The sequence below is a fragment of the Osmerus eperlanus genome, chromosome 1 (assembly GCF_963692335.1).
Source record: "Osmerus eperlanus chromosome 1, fOsmEpe2.1, whole genome shotgun sequence".
Lineage (NCBI taxonomy): Eukaryota > Metazoa > Chordata > Actinopteri > Osmeriformes > Osmeridae > Osmerus > Osmerus eperlanus.
This window is the reverse complement of record NC_085018.1, coordinates 1332785-1351160: the sequence shown is the minus strand read 5'-3', so window position 1 is coordinate 1351160 and position 18376 is coordinate 1332785. Positions and strand designations below refer to the sequence as shown.

At 42.7% G+C, this 18376-nt stretch overlaps 1 protein-coding gene across 1 annotated transcript in view; it reads left to right on the top strand.

Moving 5' to 3' along the window:
* The window catches only part of LOC134030257 (butyrophilin subfamily 2 member A2-like), a gene marked incomplete at its 3' end in the record, with an annotated part of 54499 nt that overhangs the window by 16546 nt on the left and 19577 nt on the right, over positions 1 to 18376 (top strand). Inside the window, exons 8-9 of the mRNA XM_062474028.1 lie at positions 406 to 502; positions 623 to 790. Coding sequence (XP_062330012.1) covers positions 406 to 502; positions 623 to 790 — 265 coding nt within the window. The remainder of the gene's footprint in view (positions 1 to 405; positions 503 to 622; positions 791 to 18376) is intronic.

The following is an 18376-nucleotide window of genomic DNA, read 5'->3' as shown; positions in this document are numbered from 1 at the left end:
CTCAACAGTACAAACCCTCTTTAGTCTCCCTGTTCATTACAGCCCTACATTAACATTAGGCTCAGGACTAAACCATATGATGTACCGTAAGTGTATATTTTTCTATACAAAAGGTACAACACTGTTCATGTACTGTATGTCAGGGAAAAATGTACCTTGGGAAAATGACGTCTATCTCATCTTATCAGTCATAGTAATTTTGTCAACCAACACTAGTCAAGATGGGAGAGTCAAACCAGCATTACTACAGGCAAACAACCAACAAAAAAACAATCCTGAATGAACTGAACGACCATTCTCTGGTGGAGGAGATCCAACACTACCTGAGCTCAGGAAGTCTCTCCAGTGAGAAGAAGCTCTCATCTACACAGTGGTCAGCTCTGTTCTTTGTGTTGCTGACTTCAGATGGGAAGATGGACGTGTTTGACCTGAAGAAATACTCCAGATCAAAGGAATGTCTTCTGAGGCTGCTGTCAGTGGTCAAAGACTCCAAAACTGCTTTGTATGTATAAAGCAATTTTATTAATAATCACATATTGTGATGTAGTATTTGATTATCGAATGATCCTATCATACAAACTATGACGCTGATGTTGTCTCATGTTCTCCTTATGTCATGTAGGCTGAATGACTGTAACCTCTCAGCACTGTGCTGTGAAGCGCTGGCCTCAGCTCTCCCCTCCTCAGATCTGACAGAGCTGGACTTGAGTAACAACAACCTGGGGGATTCAGGCATGAAGCTGCTCTCTGCTGGACTGGGGAAAACAGACTGCAAGCTGGAGACACTGAGGTCTGTAGTCATGTTCAACATGACGCCTATAGTATAACTATAGTTATAATATCACACCATGCACTGAATCACACACTGGTCGTAAGTTTGTGGTCTATTAAAAGGTACAAGGGGGCCGGCCAATGAATAGTCAGGGCAGTCAAGGGTCGTAATCCACAATGCAGAGTCATTCAGGTACAGGGCAGCAGGCAGGTTCAGAGTGAGGCCAGGCAGGAGGTCAGGACCAGGTGACAGTGTTGTAGTCAAGACCACCTAAACCCAGACCAAGGTGTATCGAGACCGAGACAAGATCAAGACTTTGAGGGGTCGAGACCGGGGCAAGACTAAGACCAAGACTGGGCGATACCGAGTCAAGACCAGACCACTCAAAACACACACTCCATTTGTCCTCCCCTTAAAGACACACAAACATACTTTTACTGTACTCATTCACTATGCTCATTTCCTTGTTTGAAACAAACATAAAGCAAACATGACAGATACATACAGACAAACATAAAGCAAACAACAGATACATACAGACAAACAAGGTCACGTCTGACCTGGGGGGTGTTCCATCAACGTCGATTAAGGACAAGCAAGACTTATCTCGCCAAGTCTCAATTACTTTAGCGAGAGTTCCGTTCCATTAAGGTGGCTTATTTTAGTTCTAGCTACGTAACCAAGGTAACTTATACTTCGGAACTAGCCTGATCCGTGTCAGGCTAAAAGTCAAGCTAAACTAAAATGTGTTGCAAATAATTTCAAACAGGCGGAAACAGAATCTCAAAAGACAGTTCCGTCGAGTAAATTCCTGCACGCAAACCACTTTAGTCCGTGTTCGGAAACGTAAATTCAGACTTTTTGAAGTGCAGACATTAATGATTTAGCTACATGTTTACTTCATCTCCAAAAAATATGTTAATTTAAATAAACAAGTTAAGAAATAATGTCACTTTTGTTTTCAAAAGCCATTGGTTAATTGACATAAAATAAGGACTTAGAAACTAAGCAGAGCGTCTAGACAAGTTACAATCAATGATGGCGTATCCGTTCTTTGACAACCCTGTGGTGGATGAAGGTGCTCAGATTATACAAAGAGCGTTTATCCCACCAGCCCCAAGGGTCTTCAGAGACAGAAGTAATGCTTCCCTGACCAGTATCTGTGGAAGAGGTATAGGTTCAGCAGGCCCAGCATAGTTTATCTAGATAAATGTAATTGTCATTCTTAGAAAAAAAAAATACATAAATATATATATATGAAATAACACTTTAGCAACTCTTAAGGATGGCAATGAACACATAAGAGCAGCCTACCATCCTTTGTAAAAAGTAATAGAAAGGAGAGTAGACTATAATAGTAGAAAGGAGGGTAGTAGACTGCAGTCTATGTAGGTAGGCCTAGACTATGTAGTCTGCTGGAATCACACACAAGGAAGCAAACCCACTGTAGCCAAGCCTTGACACTGTTCAGTCTGTCTGCATCTGTCTATGTCTTTGCATGTGGGACATTCTTGAACGGGCAACTATGCCAGGAAATATGAAGGGTATACCTTGCTCCAAAGCAGTACCTGAATATTATCATCAGTTTTTCAGGTAATCTTGAAACACAAAGAATCAAGGAGGACTTTTTATTCAATTGTATAAAGTATTTTCATTGTTTAAAGTAGCCTATATGTTGACAAGCCTGTATATTACCTCTCCTCTGGCTTCCCCAATATTATAGGTGCAATATACTGTCCTCATGGGTGTATCCAGGCCCGCTGGAAGACTCAGGGGGTGACTTGACTGCCTGGTGCCCCCATGGTTGAAAGTGTTTCTAAAATGCCAAATTTAGAAACACTTGAGTGGCAAAAATCAGACCAAGTGCCCTACTGTCTGCCATTCACATTGTGAAATATGCTTGAGTGCACAGGATGCCCCATGCAATAAATGACAGTGTGCCCTCTATAAATGTAAAAAGAGTTCCTTTATAGTATAGAAAATGTGATGCAGTACCCTATAAGGTGCCCTTACAATGGCCTAAATTGGACTGTTCCCATGCCCTTACTTCCAATGGAAAAAGGTGCTGTTATGAAGTGCCCTTTATGCTGCCCCTACATGACAGTGTCCCAAATGTTGCCCTTTCCAAAGAAGACAATTAGATTCTGTGCCCAACAGTCTCCCCTAATGTTCCCAGTAGGGCATGCTTTCCCAAAGTGAGGCTGTGACAACACTTGGCACAGCCACAGTCTGTCACTGTCCAAGCCCCCTCTGGATCTGTGGAGGCAGACTATGTTAATTGGAAATACTCGTAATATAATAATGATAGTCATGCTGAGCAATTTTAAATGACTGTTCTGCCAAACAAAGTGTGCAGTTTGGGTCACCTTCTGATCTAAAAAGTCAGTGCTGGATCTGTGCAATACTAGTCATTTCAGTGAATCCCCATTTAAGTCATGGTTATCTTTCCCTTTTATCTTAAAGCTCAGCATTTAGCCTATCAGTTAATAAATGTGTGTGGCAAAGGGACATTATTTTGAAGTAAATTTTGATTTTGTTCAAGATGTGAAGACAAAAACATTATTAGCCCACATCAAGTGCAATTAACCATGGCCTTCTTCAGTGTTTTGAATTTTATCCTACAATTTTCAATTGCTGCCACGTTCTTTTTTGGGCTATTATTCTCAATCTCCTGTTGAGAATATCGACCATAGGCTAGCCTACTGTCAGAACGGTTTCAGACAGCTCATCAAATTACGCTAATTATCAGTAGGCCTAAATGCATATATATATATATATATGTTAAGTAGATTTGGTAGGTCTACAATTTACGCATTTTAACGGTCGTAATGGTTTGACAACTTGTCTCCCTTGCCATGTTAATTGCGGCAACATTGCCCTTTTTGGGAACAAGAAAACTCAAAAAATCAATTTACGCTGCTGAAACAACACACCTCTGCTGCTTTACGCTATACTTTTTGCGACATAACTCCTATTTTCGACGATCGCCTGATCTGGGCTGCACAGTCTAAGCTTATTGAGGTCTAGCTTGAATTAGCGTTGCCTGTTAGTGGAACGGAACGTTAGTGGAACGGCTTGAGGCTTAAGTCTAAGTTGACGTTTACCCAAGTGAGACTTATTCGTGTTAGCGCGACTTGCGTTAGCGACGTTGATGGAACACCCCCCTGGTCTGGAGTCAATGTGGATTCAATTGTATTGTTATTGTGATCTGAGGGAGTAGTTTAAGATAGATGAACTGATCAAGCTGCTCTGACCCTTCCTGTTGCATGGGTGGTGTTAATTAAATACTTGTTTGAAGATGTCCACATAAAGGACAGTTGACTATTTGACTGGTGAACTCCTGTGGCTTTACTATCTACTGGTTTGGGGAGAGATGCCACATCAAAGAACTGTGGGACACTTGGTATGGAGTCAAACTGTCACTGAGCAGTGCTGACCAATCACAGAGACCGCCATATTGATGGATTGACCATCAGAAGAACCATTTGATCTAAAGTTTATATAAGGCAGGGTTTTAGGGTTGTTCTTCATCACTCTTGCGAACGATCTGTGGCTAGCACCCCCTTCGTTATGACTGATCACAAAGTACTTTGTTAATTCTTAATTTGTACAAGTTAAATACATTTATTGAAACCGCCATCTCTTGACTATTCAAATCTACACAGTGCCACTAGAATTTTTCCACAGCAACCTCGACCTACGGTCTCGGTTAACAAACGTTTTAACAAATCTCGGTTTACAAAAGCGTTTGCAGACCTGTCGAGGAGTAAACATTTGCTGTTTACGAGCCATTTACTCGTTTGATTATTCCATATCCTTTATGATGGTATCTGCAAAAAAATAAAAAATGGCCTCGTATTATCGTTTTGTCCATTTTGGATGTCCGAACCAGATTATGGGGAAAGGCTTGGTTTCCGTTGTTTTTGTTTCATTTTGGAATTACGGAATAACCATAACACAAACGGTATAACGAGCCATTTACTCATTTGTTTGATCGTCCGTATTATGCATACTGGCACAAGTGAAAAAGAGAGAGAGGGGGGGAGAGACGTGTAATGATTGAGGGTGTTATTACTTCCGAACACCAGAGGCAGCAACGACTAGCTTTTTTTTTTTTTTCTTGTGATCTGTAGGCCTACAATCTTGACGACATAGCAGCAGGTTCTTTAGTAGAAGACACACACACACCAAACTGGAGGCACATGTTGACGGAGTTTGCTAGTTGATACTTAGTTAATAAATCTTTGATGAACCCTAGTTTCTTTAATATATATTAGAAACATTACAAGACGGGGCTCCAGTGTGTGTTCAAACAAGGCCAAAAGTGCCAGATGGTATCAGTAGAAAAAGACAATCACACCTGTGCAAGAAACTCCCCAACCCTCCCTCCCTCCCCCCACCTAAATGACGCTTTCAGTTCTGTTGTACGTTTTAATGAAGTGCATTGAGGCAATCATAGTGAGCAAGTTGAGGTCATGTGGGCTACCTTTGCAGTTTACATAGACACACAATAGACAGAGACTGTTGTGGATACTTTTTTCAAAGTTCCTAAGAGCTTCTTAACGAATCTGGGAAACCTGGCCAGAGACTGTTGTGGATACTTTTTTCAAAGTTCTGATCATATTCTATGTCCAAATTCAACTTCTTCAAAGTCCAAAAACAGCACGGAGCTGCAACGAGAGGGTTCCCCGGAAAATCTGATTTCCTTTGTCTTTGTTGAACCTTTTTATATCCAACAAATTACACCCCTGAACTTTTAAAACAGATCTATTGGCCTACTACAATTGTAAATATCCTATGACTTCTGCTCCAATTGGGCCTTTATGCAATGCCATCTAATATTTTCTGCTGTTTCTGCCACGTTTTTGCTCAGAAATGTGCAAAAAAGGCTAGTGTCACAACATCAATTTTGAATGTAGCTTGTTTTCACATGGCAGCTGATTAGCCAGTATGAGCAGGGGCGCCGCCAGGAATTTTGGGCCCAATGACAAAAAAATCTAATTGGGCCCCCTCTGCGCAGCTGTTGTCACCACAAATCTAGGACCTAACTGTCCCATCAAAAGCTTTACATAACTCTAATTAAAGGTGTGTAACTGTTTTGCTTCTTGTAGTTCAATACTAGTACTAGTACAATATTTACTGCTGGTGATTTGTACATGCAAGTCTGCATGTGTACATCATCATCATCTCTGCAGGCCAGTGCCCTCACAAAAGCCTCCCTGTCCCTGTCAGTCAAACCTGCTGGCCACAAACCTGGGTCAACATCCTTTTTATGACTTCTGTCTTCTTCCACCATGCATCTCTCATCCTCATCATCACTGTAACTTTCTTTCCCTTCTTCCTGTGCTTCCACACTTCTTCCTCCTTCTAGCTCTACCTGAGAGGGCCCTGGCTCTGTTGGATGTACACAATGCATGTGATATATACATATATACTGTAGGGGTGGGCGATATAGCCAAAATCTTCTATCATGATATGAGTCATTTTATATCACGGTTACGGTATATATCACGGTATAGTAATTGTTCTGTAAATTCAATTAAGAAATGGTACAAAATAACCATACCATTCTTCATCATCACACTCGATTATTTATTACAAACAAAAACAACTGCCTCACATGACAACACCTGAGTTAAAAACAAAAGACTCAAAAAAGTTCAGAGTACGAGCGTTCCGATTGGCTGATGCGCAGTCATGCCATCCGCGTGGTGACCTACTCACAGCTCAATACGGATCCGTAATGCCCTCGAATTGGTTACCTGCAGCAGGGCTCTAGAGTGCTACCAATTTGGTCGCACTATGCGACCAAAATGTGTACGGGTGCGACTAAATTTTTTCCTAGGTCGCACCGGTGCACCTAACCTCCTCGCATCCGCTGTCTCTCCACAAACGAAGCGTTTGTTATCCTAAAACGGAACTGACACTCATGGTTGGATCATATCGTGGTCTGAACCAATCAGAGACAGAGATGGGGCGGGTCTTTGCCTCTGATTGGCTGTGGTCCAGATATTCCTGTAGCTCCGTGTTGTGTGATTGAAATTACGACCTGAGCACCAGAGTCAGTTTAGCAGACCTGGGCACACCCACCCGCGGGCCATAACCGGCCACAGGCTGTCTCAATCCGGCCCACGTGAGGTAAATCAAAAATGTAAAATAAATAAATGTGTTGAGCGGTAGTAAATATGTAGTCCTGAAAGACTACAGTGATCAGGCGATTTACATATGTGCGCTTGCGCAACCTCACCGACAGGAGAGTTAGCTGTTGGTTAGCCCTCGAAAATGAAAAACTTTGCCACTGATTAACTTTTAACAAGACATGGACTTTTAAGTATCTGTTTACTGAGGTCAAAGTGAAAGCTGTGAAGAAAAAAAACTAACGCGGACATAATAAGAACTTGACTGATTCAGTGGGCGCGGGCTGATGGTTTGCTAGTTGAACTGCAGACCCTGATCATTACCTGTCAGCTGTCCTTCGCATATCCACCTCAGACATTCAGACAGATTTCGATGCACTTGTTCAAGCCCAGTGGATTTCTCTCACAGAACAAAATGAACTGAAAAACCGTATTGCTTTTTGTATAAAGTTGATCAATTCCACATCTTTAACATACTGCAAAACAACTTTTCAGTGTTTGTGAAGATTAACTGGTTACAAATAAAATGAAACACTGTTGTTGTTGTTTATACTGTTTATTACTTCTATAATCTTTCCTATTTGACCTACACCAAAATCTAAAATATTTATATAAATATTTACAGAATATCCTTATTCTTCTGATAACCATTAGCAGCTAATCAAAATATATACTTTACTGCTTTTTACAATGGGAGAAAATGAATAGTGAGCAAATTGATGAGGCCCTCCAACACATTTCAGGTTTCTCATGTGGCCCCTTGTAAAAATGAATTGCGGACCCCTGAGTTACGAAGCTGGGCCATGGAGCTAACCCATGGAGCTAGGATTTTGATGCTAGGGAGAGTGTGGCAAGATGATTTAGCCAAGGCCATAGGGCAAGAAGGCCAAATTACAGGTGTTGGCCATCTGAAGGGCATGGGACAGCAAGGTGGGACCCGCTATAAGACTTTGAGCCATGAAATGTTAGGTCTCAGTTCAGGGAAGCACTTTTAAACTGTAGCACTTTCTATTTTGAAATGTTTTAGTTTGGTAGCTCAGTGAAGCACTTAAAAGATTTTTTTCTATATATATACAGTATGATTGTGTTTCAAATAAAAAAAATATTTACCTACACCTTATTCTTGTTTAAGATCATTTACATAATATATATGAATGTATATGGAGCGTGATAAAAAGGTGACCTTGAAATTGTGGCGACGCAAGGAAAAATTTGGGTGCACCTAAATTGTGTGCTGGTGCACCTAAATAAAAAAGTTAGGCGCACCAGTGCAACCAAGGCAACAAGTTAGTCTGGAGCCCTGTGCAGAATGTGTCATCAAATATATAATTAATTAGCATCGGCATGAATGTGGTCCGCTTAGACAAAATACACTCCGTTCCGTCAGACCAACGCAAATGTTCTTCAAGGTCAAACGAAAGTAGCAAATCAAATAAAAGTTAAACTGCAATTCTAAATATCGCAAAATGCGATTTATATGATGGCTTATATACAATACAACAACCAGACATTTAATTGACACGTGTAATACAAAAATATAGTATAAAAGTATACCGCGGTTGAAACGGTATAGCCCAATCTCTCCCGGTAGACACATTTCTACCGTCGCACTGTATATACCGTCATACCGCCCAGCCCTATACTCAATGATGATGGTATATATGATATTTAATAAAAATGTAATTTCATATTAGTTTTTCTATTTTTTGGGGCCCCTGTCAGTCAGGGGCCCTTAGAATCGTCCTCACTTTTCCCCCCTATACGGCGCCCCTGTGTGTACGGAACACCGTGAGTCTACAGTATCTCCCAGAAGTTAACAAGCTGCTAAACTAATGTCAGAGAATGTCTAATATGGGGAGAAGCGTAGATATCTATGGGGAGAACCATAGACATAATAAAGGGTGTGTCTACTACCGAGCACTTGTGCACGTCGAGCACTGACTTTCAGTGCTTAGGGCGCTTACACTGACAGAACCAGCAGAATTCAGGGCACTGAAAGTACCCGGATGGCGCACTGCAAACGGTCAAAAAATGTAGACGCCGCATTGGCTGCTGGGCGCGAGAAATGCGGCCGCCATCTTGGACAGGGCAAATTCCTAGTCGCATAGCATCAGAATAAACAAGATGCCAGCACTGTGCAGCATATTCCTGCTCAAATCGGCGGACAATCGCAAACAGGGTTCGGGGGATTACTTTTCACAAGTAAGATTTAACATTACCATACTATTGGTTGTATTTTGTGAAAAGAATAACCATGTCCTGTATCATAGCTACATGTATGACCTTTGCAGCAAAGCAAACCGCGTGAAAATCAGTTCGGTATTCAGTTCGCTATGATTAATTAAATGTGCTGACAGCTTATTGCCCCAGCAGATTACACTGAGTGAAGCAGTTGCCCGTTCCAAGATGGCGGCCCCACGGCTCGTCAGCGCCAGTAGGGTCGATGCGGCGGCTACTCTTTATAATGGCTGTTTATCAATCCATGTTTTTCTCCGTTCTTGTGTTCTTGCGAACTCGTTTGACGTCATATTTTATTGCCCAAGTACGGTTCCAATCCAAAGAACACAAGTCACTGAGGTGGATATGCGAAGGACAGCAGACAGGTGATGATCAGGGTCTGCAGTTCAACTAGCAAACCAAGCAGCCCGCGCCCACTGAATCAGTCAAGTTCTTATATGTCCGCGTTAGTTCATTTCTTTAGTCCTTTAGTGCCAATTCAAATTGTAATCCTTGCAATCTGTGCACGGACATTTTCGAGGGCTAACCAAAAGCTAACTCTCCTGTCGGTGAGGAAATCGCCTGATCACTGTAGGCTGTAGTAGAGTAAGACGGAGGTGATTCTATTTGGTACCCCCAGATCAATTGGCGATTTATCTAAAAAAATTGTCTCCTTGTCCACCAATGTGCACTCCCATGCCAGAAATTTGGGTGTTATCTTTGACTCAGCACAAAAATTTGACAAACAAATAAATTCTGTTGTCAAAGGTAGTTTCTTTCATTTAAGGACTATTGCAAAACTAAAATCTTTCCTCTCTTTCAAGGACTTGGAAATTGTTATTCATGCACTTATATAGTCTAGAATTGATTACTGTAATTGGGTGTGCTCACGCCTTCGGCGAGCACAACCATTGTTCTCTCACATATATATTATTATTATTTTTGCCCCCCTAAGGATCCGTCAATATTTGGACTACATAGACAACGCTGGTGTCAAAAGTTTCGTCTTGGTAGCGATTGAGTTGCTTGTATTTTTATTTACGTTCCGTTGCACTGTTTAGGCTGAAATTACGTTTTTGTGGCAAAAAGTGCCTTGTGTCAACAAAGGGTATCAGTGCTAGCCTACGTCACAACGTCAGCACACTTTAGCAATGATGCATGGATACGACGTGCATAGATGTGCTAGGCTGGATAGACTGTTGCACAGTATGTACTATCGCATCGTGCCGTGGTGTACTAGCAGCATCATACATTTAAGCAATTCAAGACTTGCACGTACAGTAAGTAATGTCACATGTAATAATGTATTTAAACTCAAGCTTGTGTGGTGCGTCGCTGTCTTCAATGCCACAGGCTAAACTTGATGTCAAAAGAAGAAAAAATCATTTCCGGCACATTCAGTGAAGTTTGGCTGGCAACAGCAGCTAGGCTAGCTTGCTCGTAGCACAATTCAGCTTCTCCACGCAGGGCTCTAGACTGAGACCAAATGGTCGCTTTTGGCTTTTTTACTGACAATGATCGCTTCCAGCAAACTTCTTTCGAATTAGCCATTTCCCCCTAAATAAATATCAAGCTTATTTACGTGTTTGGGGGCATATTTTCAGTTAGCAGATGGTACTGTTTGAATAGCGATTCCATCTGAAAAATACTGCTGGTGACGTTGTTAGAACAGCTTGTTTCAAAGGGGGTTTGGCTTGTTTCATAATAAACTGACCCATCTGCAACCAACGCAAGCAAGCACACCCTACAATTTCCCCAGAAATTGTACCCTCTCTAGTTTATTTTCCAATAACTATTAATAATAGGTTCGCACATACCTATTTTTTGTGGAAAATGCGAGTCAAATACTCGCACTGTAGAGCCCTACCCTTTTCATATATTTTTTACTAAAATCTGCATTCAAGTTAAGAACATACAGTAAATATTAGCTTATGTAACTTTGGATAGATAGGTAGACCGGTCACTGTATCAGCTCACAGCAGGCACTGCAGTAGGCTAACTAGCGAGCGCTTTGTAAAGTATTTAAAGCAGGTTGCACCATAACGATTATTTGCACTCGCACAAATGCTCCCAAAAATATTTTGGGAATCACACAGATACAATTGTGGGGGTAATTTCAAGCCTTCAATGTGTAGCATATTATGCTAAGATCACAATAATTGGTCTGGTTTTAGCTGTCAGACATGTTGGGTTGCATAATGACTACATTGATCACAAACATACTCTTCTTTCCCCCAGATGTGCAGCAGCTCTTTCTCCCGGAACCCCAACAGATTAAAGAGGAACAGGAGCTGTGGACCAGTCAGGAGGAAGAGCAGCTCCAAGGACTGCAGTCTGAAACTACACACTCCGTGTTCACTTCTACCAGTGTGAAACACGACTGGGATCAGGAAGGCTTTTCTGAATGTTTACATCTTGACCAAACTGTTAAAGTGGAGAACAGAGAAGGAGACTCTCTACCCAGCAACACAACTGAGGAGCAAATCAAAGCAGAGCCTGATGGACAAGACTATGCAGCACCAGAACCAGGCCTAAATGCATATATATATATGTTAAGTAGATTTGGTAGGTCTACAATTTACGCATTTTAACGGTCGTAATGGTTTGACAAGTTGTCTCCCTTGCCATGTTAATTGCGGCAACATTGCCCTTTTGGGGAACAAAAAAACTCAAAAAATCAATTTACGCTGCTGAAACAACACACCTCTGCTGCTTTACGCTATACTTTTTGCGACATAACTCCTCTTTTCGACGTTCGCCTGATCTGGGCTGCACAGTCTAAGCTTATTGAGGTCTAGCTTGAATTAGCGTTGCCTGTTAGTGGAACGGAAAGTTAGTGGAACGGCTTGAGGCTTAAGTCTAAGTTGACGTTTACCCAAGTGAGACTTATTCGTGTTAGCGCGACTTGCGTTAGCGATGTTGATGGAACACCCCCCTGGAGGTTCCAGACACAGGGACTTCGTTGTTCCACCACTAGTTGGAACCAAACAAGAACAGCTGTAGTAATGCCATCTACCACCAGTCGGAGCCAAACCGCTGTAACAATACAATCCACCACTAGTCGGAGCCAGACAAGATACAGCTGCAATAACACAATCCACCACTAGTCGGAGCCCTGCAATATCACCCAACTGCCACTGGCCGGATCCCGACCAGAGACAGTTGCAATACTACCCAACTGCCCTGATCTGATCCGACCAGAAACAGCTGCCACACCACCCCACTGTCAGTCAGTGCCAACCGCAGAAACACTTGTAATTGCGCCTACTGCCACTGATCAGAGCCAGACCAGAAGCAGCTGCAATATCACCCAGCTGCCCCTAGCCGGATCCAGACCAGACACAGCTGCACCCCACTGTCACCGGTCAAAGCCGATCACAGAACCAATTGGAATTGTGCCTACCTGTTGCTGGTCGGAGCCGTGGGTAGATTCTTGACATTCCATACATACACATCAGTATAGAAAATAGAGAGGGAGAGAGAGAGGGGCCAAGTGCGTACGTTGGCACCATGAGGTTTCAGCTCCTTGACCAGAGAGCGGGAGAGGGGGAGAGGGGGAGAGGGAGGGAGGGAGGGAGGGAAGGATAGAGAGTGTTTTCCATTATTGTGTGTGGAACCACAGTTATAATCACACCACGCACTGAATCACACACCACACACTGGTTGTGAGTTTGTGGTCTATTAAAGGTACAAGGGGTCCGGACAAAGAATATTCAGGGCATGCTTGTCATCCACAAGGCAGAGTCATTCAGGTACAGGGCAGCAGGCAGACTCAGGGCCTCATTTACTAACATTGCCTTTGCCCAACCGCAAATAGCGCACGGTGTATTTCCGCATTTTGCGTGGTATTTATCAAACCAGATCTCGTCGGGCAATCAGCGCCTTACTCCGCCCTTTAGTGTTAATTAGCCATTAAAAGACGGGAGAAATCGCCTGCATGTTACTGCCACCATGAGTGATTCGAGGAAAAGAAAAAGAAGGTTCAGCAAACAGGAGATAGAAATATTGGTTCACGAAGTTACAGCTAACATTAACATGATACAAGGAAGAATACACTCTCTCCTCCCATCTCTTTGCGGCACACGCCCACTTTCCCTTATACCCTCCCAGCAGCGGTAATCTGCGTTTTTACTCAAGTGCGCTGCCTTTGTAAATACAGTGTTATGTCTTTACCCGCTATTTTACGCCTGCAATGGGTGCAATCCTGTTAGTAAATGAGGCCCTGAGAGTTAGGGCAGGCAGGATGTAAGGACCAGGGGAACTAGGAGGCAGAAAAGACTAAAGGAGGTAGAGAAAAACATGCTGGTACTGTAGGCTTGACAAACAAGAAGAACTGACCCCAAACAGAAAACACAGGGATAAATGAGGGTAGGAAGGAAGATGGGAGACACCTGGAGGGGGTGGAGACAAACATGAGATGGGTGAAACAGACCAGGGAGGGACAGAAATATATTTAAGACATACTACTTTATTATATTATTGTAGATTGACATGGCATTGTGTTTTGTATTTGTCTGCTAGTGTACTGTTGTCCCTGTGCTTGACACCACTATCCCTGCCTCAAGGGTTGTGGGTCAGAAATAGCCAGAAAGGTGTGCTGCGTGGTATACTGACAGACCTGCTATTGGATGTAATATGTAATACTTTCTTGGTGTATTGTACTACTATAGTCCTGGAAAGAATTAGGAAACCACTGCACCTTTTTCTTTCCTTTTTTAAAAAGTGGAGAAGGACGATTTTGAGTGAGGAACAGAAAGGTTAAATTTAAGAGGCCACTGCAAATGCTACCCTTCTGTTCCTCCCTCAATATGGTCCTTCTCCACTTTTTTAAAAAGGAAAGAAAAAGGTGCAGTGCATGTACAATTTCTGACACTATAGTTTGGTACGATTCCATTTGAGATAAAAGGAAAGTCAGCCAACCTGGACAGACAGTCCTCTGACTGATCAAACCTTCTTGGTGTTTGAGAGGAAAATGACAGACTGATATTCTTTATTTCTACCTCCAGAGGTGAAGGATTCATATATCTATGTGTCTATTCCAATATGTAATGATAGTATTCAATGACACAAATCTGTGTTCTAGAAAGAGTGGTCTGGAGTCGCAGAGGTCCCATAATATCAGCTTTAATGCAGCAGTTGGAAATCAACAAGTACAGAGCTCTGGGGTTGTCTACGTTTCCCTACCCGCAACAGAGTTTGGGCTGGTTCACGAAGTCCAACTGGCTATCTTTCCCTGCCCCAGCATATCATATACAATGCAATTGAAAACACACGTATCAAAAAAGGGTTCAGCTTGTTCTCTCGTGCGTCAGGGAGTTGTTCTTGCCTCCGCGTCCCACCTGCTCGGGTGCCGTCTCCACCCAGATTCAAGGTTGTTTCTGAAAATGAAGAGATAGAGACACAAAGAACAGCCTGCTTCCCACACTCAGTGTGAGACCCAATGTTTAAGCCTGAGCACACTTCTCAGATCATAAGACAGAACTTTAATAAGCACAATGCATAACTTTATTAAGCACAATATATTCTTTACTATGCAACGGACAAACAGCATTGTGAACTTCACGTTTGTTAGCCTAGCTAGATCTCACACCATCTCATTCATTCTCAATATTGGAAGACCCAGTCAAAATGAACGAATTGTTTCTGTTGTTGCTAGCTACCAGTACTGAGCCTATGCAGGTCACGTGAAAAACGTTCAAAAGACTCGTACCCGGCAGATGAACGAATCGTTCCTCCCAACCGTGTCTTCGGATCAATGTTTCGTTCTTCTGACAACCGGGTCTTCGGATCAATGACTCGTTCATCTGCCGGGTATGAGTCTTTGGATCATTTTGACTGGGTCTTCGGATACGGATCTTTGGATCATTTTTCACGTGACCTGCATAGGTTCAGAAGATGAAACAGAAAGGATTTGTTTACCTCGTTCACTTTTGCGTGACTAGGTTTAGTAAGACGTGAATGATATTCGTTTACAAGTGATAATTATAGGTTTAGTTATTTTAACTTTTTTTTTTTCCCGGCCACGAGAAAATGAACGAATCGCTCTCTGAGACTACTCGTTACTCCTGAGTCATACTAATGATTCGTTCAAAATGAACGAATCGTTCACGAACGACACAGATAGATATCTATATTATGTATATGGATATCTATGCCTAGTCTCCTCCACGTCTCCCCCATTTTATTAAAATCACAAAAAATCGATCCGGGGGAATGCCACCTTCTTATAATCATAATACATAATAGAAATACCTCAGGATGACCACATGATGTCTCAGTATACGATAGACAGGATAGTTTTCTGGAATATTACACAGGCACAATTCAGCTCAGTGAAATCAGCTTCTCAGGCAGGTTAATATTTCACATTGGTTACTGACTACCGTGTCATTGTGTTAAAATCAAATGTTATTTGTATAGCCCTTTCTACAAGCAATGTCGCAGAGGGCTTCACACATGCCCATAGAACTGCACCTAAACCAACCTTAACTCCTTGCTTAACTCTCAAGGAAGTGTCGAGGAAGTTTTGAAGACACTGTGTGCGTGAATAGTCAAGATAACGGATTAATACAAATTCTTTATTCTGTACAGTACATTACCAAACAGAGCGCACTGTGACCAGGCACACCGGATTACTAGAAGTCCTTCGGCAGAGTGATGACGAACAGAATACACATATTTAAGTCTTTTATTGTCAGGTACACAGAACAACACAAGGTCAGACTGGGCACTGAAATTCTTGGGACAAGACAACGCAAAGAAATCTGGCATAACAAACAACAAACAAGTACTTAGAACATAGATTACATCTATGATAAGCTAAAAAAGAAACCTACATGTACAAAATAGTGTTGAACGATGCGCTGGGCATCATATCCCCAACACCTTGTTATATAGGCAAATATTAGCCTACAGCCCCTTTACAAAAAGATATGAGCATTCACCCTGGTGATACCCATCCCCCACTGCGTGCGCAGCCTAGCCATAATCAGGATGTCCCCCTTTCACCCAGTATCCTGAAATGCCCTGGTCTCCCCAAACTGCTTGACAACTGGCCATGGACCCTCACTCCCTCCATCCGAGCCTGGTCTCCCAGTCTCCTCAGCCTCCTCAGTCTGGGTCATCGTGATCTGTTCGGTATTTCCTCATGGGTCCTCTCACTTTCTACCGACCCTCTCATCCCGAGCCCTGGTGAACAGCTGGAAATGCTTAAACCATAGTGACCCCCCCCCCTTCTCCTGCGCTCTCACTCTCTTCAGCCTTCTCTCATCCTACACTGTTGGTCTGAGTGTTCCCATAACAGAGACACAAAAGGGATTCTGCTGCATCAGCCTGCCAGACACACACCCTCGCCCTCCCCCCCCCTGCTAGTCCAGACCTTGAGTCTGCATCTAACATTCCATACTGCATTCTCCTACACTAGGCCCGTTGTGACCCCATCTAACCTTACTGCCCTGCCACCCAATAATCATCTTCCCACGACAGGACCAACCCTCAACTATACTGTCTCTCCTGTGTGATCCAGTCACGCTCGGGGTCTCACGGTTCCATAGGTTCGTGCACGGAGATCACACGTTTAGTTTTGGGTTTGCTAGCTGCTCCCTCTGAGGGAATCGAAACCAAACCACGGTGTCGTAACGTCACTGGGATTTATAACATCAAGGGGTCTTTTATAGCAGCATTTTATCCCTTATTTCTTTGTTCCCACTCGGACGAATATCATTATTTTCCTTATAATAACGATCAAGAGCTTGCTCGCCCTTATTCCCCTCCCCGTTATTTAGGACACGACACCGCACCTATGAGAGAGAGTGAGCCTGAACATCTGAATCTTCAAAATCCTGTTTTGCGTAAACACCAGTTAGACAGACAGCCCTGTCAAAGTAGCTGGTCGCGATTCCCGGGGACTCACCTTTCTATCGGCGTGGGGCGCTGTGTGTCTCTCAAGATCCGGAGGAGGGCCCACAGTGAGGACAGACAACGCTGTGTGTCTCTCAAGATCCGGAGGAGGGCCCAAAGTGAGGACAGACAACGCTGTGTGTCTCTCAAGATCCGGAGATCCGGTTTTCTCTATGCAAGCAGTTTTTACCACATCCTATGTAAAATAGTTCCAAACTGTCACACTGAAAGCATTCTAACTCAAACTTTTTACCAGCAAGCAGTCATAACTCATTTTATCTAAAATATACATCTGGAAACAATTTTTAATTCATAACGAAAAGGTAAAAAAGCTCTAAAACCATTTTGCAAGCTATTTCTAATACATCTTAAAACATATGCGAGACATTCTCTAATAACACATTCAATGCCAATGCACATATTGTAATTCAGTATACGTATGCAAGCCATTTCTATAACCACCTTATGCAAATGCACATATCACCCAGTAACTCAATATACGTACGGAAGAAATTCTAAACACATCTTATTGCAAAACTTGATATACGTGTATAAGCTAATTCTAAAAACATCTAAATGCAAAACTTGATATATGTATGCAAGAAAGTCACAAACACATCTTAATGCAAATGCACATTATCTCTAATAAGCATCACTCTTTTTTTGTTTATTCATCATTTCTCCAAAGTACATTCAAACGAAGGCTCCGTGAGGATCCTTCGACAATAGTATACAATACAATATACTAGACCTCTAATACACATAATGACCTATACTAGCCTTATAGAGCTATACTAACCTAAGACAAGTGGGGTACAGCAACTATCAGCAATAGTGCAATATTGTATAGTAGTATATCTATAGTAGTGAGAAATGTATCAATGTACGTTTCGCTCAATGTACATTGTGGGAGGCAACGAGGAGCAGATGAATGATTTGACTAGCCGCTCAAAGCACTTCATGATGACAGAGGTCAGTGCTATCGGGCGATAGTCGTTCATGCAGGTGACCTTGGTGTTCTTGGGCACAGGGACGATGGTGGTCCTCTTGAAGCAGGTGGGGAGTACAGACAGGCTGAGGGAGAGGTGGAAGATGTCACTAAAGACCCCTGCTAGCTGGTCAGCGCAGCACCTGATATGTTGTCTGGGCCAGGTGCCTTGTGAGGGTTGAGCTTTTTGGAGCAATGCCCCAGCTACAGTTAATGTAGGCACACCACTGGCTAGGCCCTCAGGTAACTCCACTGCAGGGGGGTCACTGTCCCTCTCAAGGTGAGCGTAGACACTTTGGTACTCAAAGTGTCTACGCTCGTCTACGACGAGCTGGTACTCAGCTCGTCTGGCAGTAGGACAGA